Source organism: Gavialis gangeticus, unplaced genomic scaffold, assembly GCF_001723915.1.
Source record: "Gavialis gangeticus isolate Ggan-Ray unplaced genomic scaffold, GavGan_comp1, whole genome shotgun sequence".
NCBI classification, from domain to species: Eukaryota; Metazoa; Chordata; order Crocodylia; family Gavialidae; genus Gavialis; species Gavialis gangeticus.
This window is the reverse complement of record NW_017729011.1, coordinates 18,502,539-18,516,558: the sequence shown is the minus strand read 5'-3', so window position 1 is coordinate 18,516,558 and position 14,020 is coordinate 18,502,539. Positions and strand designations below refer to the sequence as shown.

General features: G+C 43.0%; 1 protein-coding gene across 1 annotated transcript; it reads left to right on the top strand.

Annotated features, from left to right (window-relative positions):
- The first annotated feature begins 94 nt into the window (after positions 1-94).
- GBGT1 (globoside alpha-1,3-N-acetylgalactosaminyltransferase 1) lies at positions 95-10,917 on the top strand. The gene is made up of 6 exons (XM_019510734.1): positions 95-716; positions 1,691-1,753; positions 4,176-4,349; positions 4,853-4,918; positions 6,319-6,453; positions 7,859-10,917. The coding sequence occupies exons 5-6, from the start codon at positions 6,341-6,343 to the stop codon at positions 8,439-8,441; spliced, it is 696 nt and encodes a 231-aa protein (XP_019366279.1). The 5' UTR covers positions 95-716; positions 1,691-1,753; positions 4,176-4,349; positions 4,853-4,918; positions 6,319-6,340; the 3' UTR covers positions 8,442-10,917.
- Positions 10,918-14,020: the final 3,103 nt, after the last annotated feature.

The following is a 14,020-nucleotide window of genomic DNA, read 5'->3' as shown; positions in this document are numbered from 1 at the left end:
AGCTGACTTCCTGCCCCTGTGGCAGGGGGCTGGACTCGATCTTCCAAGGTCCCTTCCAGCCCTAATGTCTATGACATCTATGAAATCATATGCACGTATGCTAAGTTCTGTTACAGGCAATTATTGATGCTGGAAACTGGCCAATATACTCAGTGTCTCATCTGATATCATTTAGTCAAGTGACTGAACAAGTCTTAACAAGGGGTTAGAGCTTTATATGAACAAGTGACATTTACACAACCTAGGATTAAATTGGAAAGGTTTTCAACCACCAAGCTTCAAGAGAGAAGCTAAGCTGCAGTCAGGAAGAAATGGCTTCCCCCATCATATTATGCAGGGGTAAGTAGCCAGGTAATTGTGGTGATTTCTTAATGCGTCTTGCATAAACCACTGCACAGAGAGAACCTGGACTAGCTGGACCCTGTGTTTGCTGCAGTCCAGCTCTCCTTGGTTTCCTGATTTCAGAAAGATTAAGTATAAGCATGAGATAAAATACACCCCACAGCACTGCATGCTTCCATGATGAAGTAGCATGACTCTTATTCTGGGATCTCTATATCCAGCTTGAAGACTAGTGCCTTTCTTTGTCCATTGCAGGTTAAGGGCTACTAGGATTGAGAATTTGCCCTTTCCTCCACTCTGAGGGAAATAACCTGCAGAAAAGGGGTGAGATCTGTTCTCATTTTTTCTCTGTTTACCATTCCCATCTGTGTCTGGTGAGTATTAGCTGCCAATCTTACTTACCCAAGTAACTCATTCCCTAAGGGTATGTGTACGCTGCAGTCAAAGGCAGGGCTGCAGCTCCTGTACATGTACCCATTGTAACTTTAAGCTAGCCGCCAGCTCAGTACAGATAACAATAATAGTTGTGGGAACACAGAGTTCGCAGTGGACTAGGTACATGACTATTCACTCAGCTGCTAGGGTAGGTTTTTCAGCGCATGCTGAGCTCTGCTGTGTCTGTGTTGTTATTGGCATCTAAGCTAGACAGCTAACTTGGTTGTCTATATGAGATGCAGTTGCACTGTTGACTGTTTTGGAGACATACTCTAAGAGTTCTCACATACAAAAATTGCTAGTCAAGCTCGAAAAACACTTGAAAGGAGGTTTGGAACAGGCATTTTATTAATCTTAATTATATTTCGCATGAGTTTCTGCCCTTAATATAAGAGCTGTCAGGTAGTATGCCAGAGGTAACTGCATTTCACTAGTGAGTGATATTATCCCTAAATATAGATATACATACAATTATATGTATATGGCGTCCACCTAGATGCTTGCCACTTAAGGAAAATGAAGGAAATGGGCGATGAATGGTGATTTCCCAGGGTTTTGTCAGTGGGCCCCTAAAATTAAGAACTATTGGAAATTATATATTTATAGATTGCAATTCTGTAAGACTTTTGTAAGTAACACAGTAATAACAAGACACAGCCTTTAATTTAAATCTGAGTGTTTGTGGACTTCAGGTATTTTCAGATGCCGTTTCACAGCTGAGTAGCAATACTTTATAGTCCAAAAATTATTTCCAAAGGTGAATACCACTGTATTCTGCATTAGCTAGTGAATTGGCTAGACAACTAGTTATGTGATCATTTAAATGTCTGCATAGGATACCTAGAAAACCTTGGAAAATCCTACCAAATGTTGGAGAAATATCTACTTAAATGTTTTTTCCTCTTACGTATAGGATTGCAGTATGGAATTGAGACATCTGCTACCTTCCATGTTACTTTCCGTGCCCAGAACTCTTGTAAGTATTCAGTGTGGTGTGTAAGCTACATCATGGATCAACAGTCCAAAAACAGAAGCTCTTTCTTTATGCTGTGAACATTGTTTAATATATATTCCAGTATCATAATTTTAACACATATAAATATCAACAAACTAATAATTAATACGATTCTTAGGTGTACATGGTATTCCTAGAATCTCTTGAGAAGCTTAGTAATATACATACTATAATAATATATATTACTACATTTCTTAAGACATTCTAGAAATATGATGAATACCTAAGAATCATATTAATTATTAGTTTGTTGGTATTTATATTTGTTAAAATGATGATACTTTGCAGCTCTCTTCTAAGAATCTAATAGCACCATATAGGCAGACAAGGTTCTTTGGGTGAATCTAGAATCTTTTATTAAACCAACTTAACTAGTTGGAAAAATAAATTTCCAACTATTTAAGTTGGTCTAATAAAAGATACCAGATTCACCCAAAGAACTTTGTCTGCTTATGTATTTAGACCAACATGGATACAGCCTACACCCCTATAGCACTATATAAACATGACTAAAATCCCAAGATATCTCCAGGATTAAATTTTTAGTAAGGCAAAATCTGCCTGTTATATTTTGTCCAAGGCATTCACAAATAAATGACTCCAGCCATAAGCATGGGAAAGAGTACTGCCAGACTGGCAGGTGCAGAAAATATTGTAAACTTGGTGTAAAGTAGGCACTTATTGACATTAGCAGATTAAACAGAAAGTAACTTAACTTGCACGCATGCAGATTCATCACATTCACATATCTCACATTGCCCACGTGGTCTCACAGCTCATGTTTTTCCACAGCTTGTCTGGTACAGGCCAGCAGGCCCAGAGCTTTAGGGTTGGGGAGGGCATCGTGCAGACTATTGGAGCTGGGCTGAGAAGAGTGAGGAACTTTGACCCTGGTTCACATCGTGACCTCAAGCAAGCAAGTGGGGCCTCTGGAGGCACCACAGAAGGGTAGGGATGCTTTAGCCTCGACCCTGAAAGAGGCCACTCAGCAGATCAGGAAGGGAATTATTATGTTTCTTTCCTTCCCCATAGTCAAACCAGTCTGACTCAGTAGTAAGAATAGCTTTGGGTTACCTGGCCCCTGAGTAAACTACTTTAATATAATGCAACGCCACATGTCATGAGCCCTGCTCTAAGAAATTCCAGGACCGTGGTCCACTCCCCTTAAACACTGGATGTTCTCTTTTCCCATTCCATGTCACAGCCTGTCTCCATGTAAAATATCTCATGAGGAAAACAGAATTATAGAGAGGGGTAGAATCTAGCCATTTTCCAGTTGTTGCTCAGTGCACTGAGCTTGGAACGTTCAACGTCTGTTAAGATGCATATTTTACTGAAAGCCATTTTTTTTTTTAATACAGGAATATGTTCCAGGTGGTTCAATAGCTCCCCACCCTCCTTTTTCTTTAATAAGTAATTATGCTCATAGTTTTAATAAAGGCCCAAAGAGCTGAATACAATTGCTTTGCAACTCCCTCACTTGTAATTCTACATCTTTGTTCTCTCCCTTTATCTTTTTTTTTAACTCAATAACCATTTTACTTAGCAGGAAAGATTCTCTGCAAAATCAAAGTGTATTGAATAGCTACATAAAGAGTCCACCTGCTGTGTGAGCACAGCAACTGCCCATGTCACCTTTAAACAAATCTAGTGCAGCTGCTGGTAGATAGTAGTAATGCTCAGGGCTCTCAGCTTCATCTAATGAAATCCAAGTAGACTGTGAATCCGTGGCTCAGTGGTGGTGGAAGTCACCTCTGGGCTTCTTTTAAAATAGTTGTATTGCTGTCTTCAGCAATGATAGGCTCTGTCCATGCTGTGGTTAAAGCAGTGCTAGCCCAGGGCAGTTGCTGTTAAGAAGTGATATGTCAATTATCAGGAATACAGGAGTAGGTTCTGTGCTTTGTCTGCTAAAAGGCACAGCACAGATTGCACAGTTGTTGGGCAGGGGAGTCCCAGCATGGTGGCTTCAGCTGCCTTTCTGCCATCCAGAATCTAGGCTGCTGACAGCATCAGGAGTCTCCCTGGGCTATTTACACATGCCTTAGGATGTCCCTCTGCCAGTGGATTTCTCTCAAACTCCTTGCGAGAGTAGAACTAGAGTCAGAACTGATGAGACTCTATTTTTTCACTGACTTCCTTTCCATAAACCATGGTTTTGAATTTTGGTTTTCATTTTGTTGAACTGTCCAGTCCTGAGAACTCTGCCTGCTTCCTCCCTGTTACGCAGCTCCATGAAGCCACAATATACAGAAAAGAAGCCATCCAGCGTTTCCCCCAGTAAGCACCAATGGTTTTGTTCCCTCCCTCTGGCTTTTGAACTGCTCTCCTGCTCTGCTTCAGACCTGATCATCTCTTCCTCTATTTATTTTTTTCTTCTTTGCAGGTTGTTGTATCCTCGGCCAAAGACACTGGATCCAGAAGTAAGTTCCTTCCAAAACTCAATTCTGTGTACCTTCCTTGTGCAGGCTGTGCCATTATTGATGCCAAGCTGTGGTGCTGAGCCTCTGTCAGGATTGGATCCTTTAAAAGGAAGGCCTGCTTGCAATACCCTTATTGAGTAAGTCTAAGTCTAATGAAGTCAATGAGATTGCTTCTAACAAGTTACTTAAGAAGTGGTAGGAGACTGCAGCCCTATGTAATCCTGTGCCTTGTCTCCATGCCAGTGGACTGTCTTCCAGTTATTTTGATGCTTGTGTGTGTTGCATCTTTCCCTTCCCATTTTGAAAGACAAGCCTTCCCCAGTTAGCCAGGGAGGGGGAGATCTGCTCGGGTATGTGATTTGGAACAAACCATTGTGCTTTTCTGTTGTGACTACTTAAGACCTTGAGACGTGCATAGGCTGTAATCTTTTCCTGGTGTCTGGGAAGACTCGAGGATGCTCAGCTCCTATGTGGGGGCAAGCCCAAAATGTGCAACTTGGTTGTCACCTCCAGCAAGCTCCGTTCATTAGCTACTGTTTTAACACAGAATGTGAATAAGGAATTAAACCCTCTTTTTTTGCCTTATTTTTACCTGCTGTTCTTTCAAAAGGATACACTGGGCCTCATTCTCCTTGCACAGGTGGTGTATGTTAGGAGTCACTCTAACGAAGCCATTGGAATTACACTGGTGTGAGAGGAGAATCAGGTCTGTCATGATGTATTTTATAATAGTCTTTGCTGCAAAAAGTGTCCTGAAGGGAGTTAATGGCAGTTACACACAGTGCTGATTGTGTCAGTGTCCTGGGGAATGAGTCAGTCAGAGGTCCAGTGAAGGCCTTTGAAATAAAAGAGCATATGATAAAGGAATAAACTTACTGATAAGGTATACTAAAATCAGACCTAATAATTGACCTGGGAAGGGATCAGTCCTGTTAAAATAATGTGCTTTGTCCAAAAGGAACTAATTTAGATTTTTTTTCTTCCACACATGTTCCTGATTTGTATGTTGTCCAGATACCCAGACTTACATGATTCTACAAGGAAATGGAATTTAAGACTTCATTTTATCCCGGCTGGCTGAACCCACTGCATCAGCCATCAAATTATTCCTTATGGTTCCCTTGACCCCACTTTCATGGCGTCATGCCCTTGGGAAATGATGGAAGGGAGATAGGGCGGGGAGAGAGCTCACTTTTGGCATGGCCTCAGAATGTGGACAAATGAGGTGTCCAGTAAATCTTGTTAACAATTAACAGGGGGCTATGCTCTGGAGATGAGTCTGAGCAGCTCAGGATGAAGCAAGCATTGTACATTATATTTCATTTAAAAAGCCCAGACTTCTTCCAAGAGCCCTCCCTAGAGGAAAAAAGATGAAATATTAGCACATCATTGCAGTCTGGCCTAACAGGGCTTTTTCTGCATGTCTGTTCAATGCTTACACTGCCCATGTAGAAGAGATTATGGATTTTCTATGACTTTGATACATGTTTGAAAGTTGGACCAAACATAAAAAGTGTCAGTAGTGATTCAACACATTAAAGCTGCCTTTCTGTGTTGGTAAAATAGAATGTCACGCTACAAACTGTGTTTTAATAACCATGGCAACAGGACAATTTGGTAATTTTAGTATTACCTAGATTTTAAATCGATGCACAGCAATCTGTATCTAGGCTGCAACAAATACAAGGAAGGGGTGTGTGGTTTCCCATATGTGGAGCTTGTTGGGGTTAAAATTCACCCCAACACAGGGATCCCCTGGGCTTACAAGAAATTTCAGTGAAACAGGCTATTTGTTACCCTTCCTAGACAACAGCAAATTTCATCCTAGAAACAGAGAGTCAGGGTCTGATGTCTCCTGCCTGGATGCCTCAGGCTATGAGAGGATGAAAACAGATGGGGAGATTCATAGTTATGAAGACTCTTGTTGTCTGGAAGGGAAGAGTGAAGATGGGTGACTGGAGCATTTTGTTTATAATGGAACTTGAAGGGGTATACATTGAATATTCCTCTCTCTATTCTCCTTCCAGTCTCTTTTGCACAGTTACTGGGCTGAGGCTCCAGGGACCACTTACCTTTTATTTACTTACTTTTTCCTCTTCCTACCGGTGTAGGGATGTGCTGACCTGTCATGCTATGGCTGGCCCACAATGTCTGGGAAAGAACCTTCAGCTCAGAAATCCTGGACAGTGCTTACAAACCATTGGACCTCACCATAAGGATGACTGCCTCTGCCATTGAAAAGTGAGTGAATAATAGCCCGGGGGCTCTGGTTCATGGGGCAATGTTCTCATTCCCCTGTAAAGGTCTCTTTCCCCATGCTGGTGCTTCCATCGCTCAGCGTCCTGTTGAGGGGAGTGAGTGTGAGAAGAAGGAGAAACTGGAATTCAAGGAGCTGTTCCACGTGGGGAAGCAGACTACCTTGGTGATACTCAGTAGCACAAAACACCTTTAACTCCTGTTCTTTGTCCCCTTCATGAAAGTAAAGGACTCTTAGTATTTTTGGCAACAAGAGACTGGATTGATAAAAGCAGGTGAGAGTCATGCATAGTAACACCAAGACAACATTTTTAATCAATAGGTCTCAAAGCACTTTTCATCTTTATCTCTATCTTAAAGAAGGGGAAACTGAGGAGTAAAAAGGTGAAGTGATTTGCCCAAGGTTTTTTAGCAGGTCAGTAGCAAAAGCAGGAATACAACACAAGCCTTTCAAGTTCCTGTTCTAATGCTCTATCCCCAGAGGTCAAACAAGTTCAGTACAAGTTCTCCTTCTCCACTCACCCTCGGCATCAAGCTCTGTTGCTACCTGTCAGTTTTGCTAGCCACACTTCTCATGGAGAGATTTGCAAGAGTAGTAGTTTCCCTACATGGATAAATTGGATACGAATCCCCTAGTTACTTTATAGAGGACATTGATGAAATCTAAATGAGACATGATCAATTCCAGAGGTGAAAAGTTAGTGCAGCAACCTTCTGAGCCGTTTAGTTTGCCTTTCAGTTTTGAATATTCTTGCGCCATTAGACATAGCGCAACGCAGGATGTAAACGAAATGTGTTGATGGTGAGTAAAAGTCCAAGGAGTCCTCCAGTGACTTTCTCAGGTTCCTCCTGTCAAACTGGACATACATGGAGAATCATTAGACAGTCTGAAAAGAGATCTTATCTGTGATGGAAAGAGCTATGCGTGCTCCAGAGCAGTGGCCTGATTCATATCTTCCTTGTTCCTTGCCTGGTCATTCCTTCCCGCACAAATCAGAAGGATAATATGTTTACGTCCACTTGATAACAGTGGTTCAGCCCCAAACTATTGGAACAACAGGAGTGCAGACACCATTTTCAAACGTTGATCCCAGGTCCTCTTTGAGAGGTATTGAGTGATAGGTTGCACTGTGGAAGTGGGAGTTTATTCCACATAGTCAACTGACAAAGGCAGATGTAATCAACTTATCCTCTACTCTCTGCCATCATCCAACCCAATTTTATTCTCACCACCTGCATTTATAATTGCAGTATACTTATAGTACTATCTAGGCTAATCTCTTCTTACCTAGTCTGTTTCCTACTAAAGCACTCTCCCATTTGCCAGTAATCTAGAAAACAACCCTTCACCCCAACTGTGCTATTCCTGGACACTTTTGTGTCTCCACAGATATGTAAAGTTTGTGGACCACTTCTTGGAATCAGCAGAGAAGCACTTAATGGAAGGCTATCAGGTGAACTATTACACCTTCACCGACCACCCCCAGGCAGTTCCTGGAGCTGGACTGCAGCCTGCCCAAAGCCTCTGCACAGTCCCTATCAAAAAATATTCCCACTGGCAGGAGATTTCCATGTGCAGAATGGAGGCAATAAACAGGCATATTGCAGAAACAATCCACTGGGAGGTGGGCTGCTGGATATTGGTATTCTGTCTGGTTATTGCTACGGTGTTCCACAACCCATGGGGGGCAGAGACATTGGGAGAAGTGGTGGTAGCCTTATACCCTGGCTACTTCAACATGCCTCAAAGATGGTTCTCCTATGAGAGAAAGAGCGCTTCAGCAACCTTCATCCCTGATGGAGAGGGGGACTTTTACTATGGAGGAGCTGTCATTGGAGGGCTGGTCAAGAAGGTGTATGATTTCACTGAGATGTGTCACATAACCATTCTGGCAGATGAAACCAGTGGGATCATGGCAGCTCAGCAGGAGAGCCATCTTAATAGGTACGTCTTGTCCCACAAGCCTGCCTGAGGTCTGCCTGATACAATTTTCAATGGTGAATAAAAACTATAATAAAACAAGGGGTTGATGAGCCTTTCAGACATGTGGAGGCCTCTCTTTTTTTTTTCAGAAATGAAGCACTCAAATTATTGCCCCTGGAGGGGGCATTCTATTCAGACTTTTTGGCTCTCCTCTATGGACTTATAATGGAGATAGCACAGATGGTTCTTTTAGTTCAGGGATGGTTTAAGGCACTTCAGAAACAGCTGTTCTGGAGTCACCACTGGTGTTGAGAACAAGAACAAATCAGCTTGATGTCTAATCTGTCTAAATACACGTGCTCCCCTCTCTGGGTTGTGATTGTCTTAGTGATACCCATGCTAAATATTTCCTGTGGGCTGTGAGAAAAGCCAAACTTCAACTCCGGCTGTAAAGGATCAGCACCTTTTATGTCCTTGTTTTAATGTTCCATGAGTAAAACCCTCCTTGTTACTTGCCTGTAGAACACATTGTCCCAATACCAGTATATGGCTGATGGCACACAAGAATTTATCAGGATTCTGTACATGACTGGATGCTAATATGGATAAGGAGAACATACAAAGCTATAATAAATATTTTTAAAAAGAGAGCTTAATAAGGAATATAGACTCTCAGGCTTCACAAGCCAACTGCTGACAACTGGAAGCCTGCCCAAAGAGCAGGTTACTCTCTAATTGCCTATTGCAGCAGCTAATCATGGCCACTGCTAGGGCAGGCTAGTGGACTAAAAGGATGAGTGCTGTGAACCCATATGGTAATTTCTGTGTCCTGAATTTCCATCCAAGTTTGGCAGGCCCAAACAACCAGAGCAGATGTAATTGAGTTCAGACCAGCAGCTGAACTTCTGTATACTTTTCCCAGCCAGGGACAAGCTCTGAACCTTTTCATTAGTTCACACATCTCCGGTGGTTTCTTAATCTTTCCTGACAAAGGAAAGCTGGTGTCGAGATGCCCATGTGGATATCCCACCATTTAGCCCATTCCAACTTTCCTAAGCTCTGTGAGATGAATTGGTTAGAAGTTGCCAAGCTCCTGGAACTGTACAGTAACATCTAACGTGTAACTAGCAAAATGAGTGATTTCATTTTGTACTATTCATGCAATGACTCTGGGTGAATTATTTTCCCAGGCAAGGAGGCAGGCTGGAGTTACCATATGCTTTGCACGGAAGAAACAAGAAGCTGATCTAGTTATTGTAGAGCCTCACAACCTGACCATTCACCTGGAACAAGAAAAAAAATACAACTCCTGGGAAACAACAATCAGATGCCAACAGTTGCAAGTAGCAGGTGCCATACACCCTGCAGAAACATATGTGCTTATAATCATCTTCCAAATAACACCTGAGGGGTGCTTCTTTAATTGGAGCAGTTAGACAACCTACCGAGGGAAGCAAAGATGACAGAGCGCAGAACTAATCCTGCACTGTAAAGCAAAGAGGGTAGCAGCAGGGGTGAAAGGGTTAAGCTGCCTGTTTCCAAGGAAACGTTTTGAAAAAGGCTCATTTGGCAGAGGAATGAGACAAAATCAGGAAGAGGTGGCTGGCTGTTGTCACATGAGAGCATTGTTAAATGTCAGAGCATCAAACATTCAAATAGTTAGGACCCAGTTTCCAAATGTGGACACCTTGATGAGCCATTCCACAGTCCTGTTCGCAAGCTCAGAGGGACACCCAAGAGCCTGCCAAAATACAAGTTAGAAAACCCATTGAGATGCCCTTAAAATGTATAACATAACAATGCTCTCTCTTTCCTCCAAAACTCAGCACTGGTTGAACACATTGGCCTGGAGTTCTGCCAGCTTGAGGGTCTGTCACCTAATACTTTCTGCTTGCTATTGTTAATGGTTGAGAGAGAAACCTTTTGAACATACTAAAGGGAGATTTGAATCCTTCAGTTATTAAGTTGCCTCTAATAGTGAACTGTGCTGCTCCTCTCTTGGTCAGAACCAAGGTCTGTATGGACCAGGAGGGCAAAGGAGGATCCTTGTCCAATTTCAACTGCTAATTATGCACCTCCACAAGAGGCAATTTGTAAGTCTTCACATATAATTTGTATTACATTACTGCCCGGAGGGACCAGCTGTGATCAGAGTCTCATTGTGCTGCAGGCTATACATAGATGGATTCATATAGATTTTTAAGTTCAAGTGGGACCACCTAAGCTGACCCCCTACATAGCACAGACCAGACAGCTTTGCCCGGCAATGTCTGCATTGAGCCTGTGATTTCTGGGTGATCTTGTCAAATTTCCAGAAAGCATCCAGACTTGAGTGAAAGACTTCAAGTGATAGTCCATAGGAGTCCACAAAGTGATAGGAGTGATAGTCCACAAAGTCCATAGGACAGTTGTTTCAATGGTTCGTTGCTCTGACTGCTACAGATTTTGTGTTTTTTCTGAACTGAATGTATCTAGCATCTACTTTCTGTCACTGGGTCTTGTTTTGCCTTGTTCTACTAGAATAAAGAGCATCTCCTCATATATGTACTGAGAGACTGTCCTAAAGTCACCTCTTCATCATCACCACTCATGAGAGGCAGCATCAGGTGAAGGGGATATTTCCTGCTTCTGTTTTGGGCCTTAGCTAAAAATGTTTGTAGTTGTTTGAATTGGGCTTTGCTTTCCTGTCACTCTGGCCAAATGAAAGGCTCAAAGTTTACCCCGCTAATTGCCATGGTCTGCTTCGCAGTGTGTCAGGTATGTGCTGCAAGCCTGCCACTTGTATCTGGGGAAGACCTCATGTCACATGGCTGGCTCTGATAAGAGCACTGTACAGGGCTGCAGTTTGTAATGGTATCTTTGAAGTCCCTGTGCATCCAGGCAGTTTGCATGGACCCAATCCACTGACATCATCCCTGCCTGTCCACACAGCCAAACGATGATGTGATTGTTACAAATGCTAGCATAGCTGTGCTACCTCTGCCTCTTCAGAAATGGTAACTATTGCAATGTAGATACACTGGTAAAAGCTTCCACGTGTGCTAGTAACCATGCTGCATAGTCCCTGGGCACCCTGGGTGCATCTATGCATTCATTAATGCTTAATGAAGTACTAACTAAATGTGCAATAAATACAGTTACTGTACAGTAGTTCCAGCACACACTTTTTTGTGACATTTACTGCACAGTAGCCTAATACTACTGTGCAGTAGCATATTAGCATGGTTTTTGCCTGGCATGCTACTGTGCTCAGTGTTATTGGGCTACTGCATATTAAGTGTCTCGTGTAGACATGCTCCCTGAGAACATAGTTTGGTTGCAAGCATGTGCTTAAGCCAATGTTGCTCCCTGTCCAAGGCTACTGTGACCATTATGAGCTAGGCCAAGCCAAAATGGGGCTGCTAGCATGGGATACTACCTCTCCTTCACTGTGGCATGTAGACCTCCCCAGGACGAGGGGCAGCAAATGATGCATCCCATAGACATGGGAGCACATAGCCCTGGTGGAGGATGATTAACAGCAGCATCACAGTTGTAGCAACAGCCCCCAAACAGCCAAACCCCATGGCTATATACTATCTTGGCCTTCCTGGGAGAGGGCCTACTCCTCAACATCCCTGCCACCCCTCCCCCTGAACCCCTGCAACCCCATAAGCACTGGTTTGGCAGGCATGGGAAATGCCATGGGAATGACTTCTTTCAGTCAGTGTGGGTATTTTGGCAGGGGGAAGCTGTTCTTTTACTGGAGCTGGCTCAGGCACACAGGCTGGCTTCTGCACTCGCAGATCCCAGGAGAAAAGGGGCCAGCATTTGCCAAAAAAGAAATTTCCTGCATGTTCACTAAGTGATACCTCAGAGTCCTGCTGGGCTCACTGTTAACCCTGTTTGTCCTGGCAGGGGTCGGGATTTCCATTTCTATCTATCCACAAGACTTCTCTCCTTCCATTAAGATGTAGCCATGGTGACCCCCACATTCATCGCCCACAGCACAGTTCCCCAGAACTCGCACTACCTAATTCTGGGGAGTGCAGGGAGTTGGGTGTGTGCAGACCACAGCTGCCCATCTGCTTTTCTGGAGGTGGCCACCATGAACATGTTGCCCTTTGTTTTGAAGCCTCCACCAGCTCCTATGCTGCCCTCATGCTCAGTGCTTCCAGGGGTCAAGAGGCAGGTCCATTAGCAATTGCACTCTGCCATGACAGCTGCACTTCCAGACATGTCTCTGGTGCAAGTAGCACTCTAGGAGCAGGAGAGCTGTTGGGAAACCCCAAGTGCAGATAGTAACATTCATTGCTTGTCTCCCAGAGATGGATGAGGCTGGAGCTGACAAACCTGGGATTGTGATTAAAGTCACCGTACAGCTTAGGTTATCTGGGGGAACACAGAAGAAACTTTGCTCTGTTACCAGGTTCCCTTCAAAGGAGAATTCATTAAAGATTCCTCTATTACATTTACCACATCGCTATAAATTAGGGGCCAACAGCTCTACAGAAGTGCCCGATTCATCTTGCAGATCTAGAAGTCATTCCATTTCATTATGAAGGGTACTGGGCTTTTATTATTTAGCAGTTTAATTCCTCCCTCAAATGTACTGGAGGAGAATTCAACTGTGCAGAGAACAATTTCAAATAAGTCATGCAAAATAAGTGTCTTTCCTTAGTTTGTGCCTGCCTTTATCTACTGAGTATTCAGTTCATAGCAGCTCTGTCAGATATCTGAGAATCACATTGAGTTGTGTCAGGTGATGTCAACTGATCCCCAAAATGAATGCGCACAGCTCAGTGAGCAAACAGGACCTGGCAAGACAAGGAGGGCCTCACTCCATCGCACACAGAGCAGGGCTGTCCCAAGTACAGGAAGCCTTACTTATAAGTCAGGTATCCAGAAAATAAAGACTTTTTTTTTGCAGAAATCTAGTTGATCTAATAAAAGATACCACCTCTACAAGTTCTGCTAACTTATATGTGTAACACAGCACCAGGTGGCACTGTTGTGTCCCTTAATAACAACCCACAGGACTATTTTCCAATCTTGGTCAGAAGCAGGTGCTTGGATAAGTGGAGAGTGATTGCCAGGCTCTCAGTAGGACTCCTTTAAAGCCTCTCACCTGACTTTTTTCTCAATGGAGCCCTCTGAGTTGTTTCATAAATGTCACTTCACCTATGGAATGGAAGACAGGTTTATTAGCAACTTGCATTTGAGACACTGAAGGCATGCAATAGATTGGAGCATGGAGTGGGCAAAAAGCAATTCTTCTGTTGCAAAATGCTCAGAAAGACCACAACAGGTCAGAATGTTTTTAGTACTGTGGATTCCTGTTTGAAAACTCTGGATTTATCTTGTGAATCATGTTTGCACACCTCGCAGTACTAACATTGCATGATGCCTTGCAGTGCCTTTGAAAGAATCTCAACGCATCCTGGTTGTGAATCACCGTTCTAGACTCTTTCAAGAGAGTTAGGTAGTGAAAGACTGCTGAAAGTTGTAGGATTCCCTTTCATCTCTGTAGCTTTTTCAATGTAAAGACTGCAGTAAATATCACTTTATTATTCAAACAATAAATAACTGGTAACTTATTCTTTAAACTGTATCATAACTGATAACTTATTCTTTTCTGCACTGAGAATA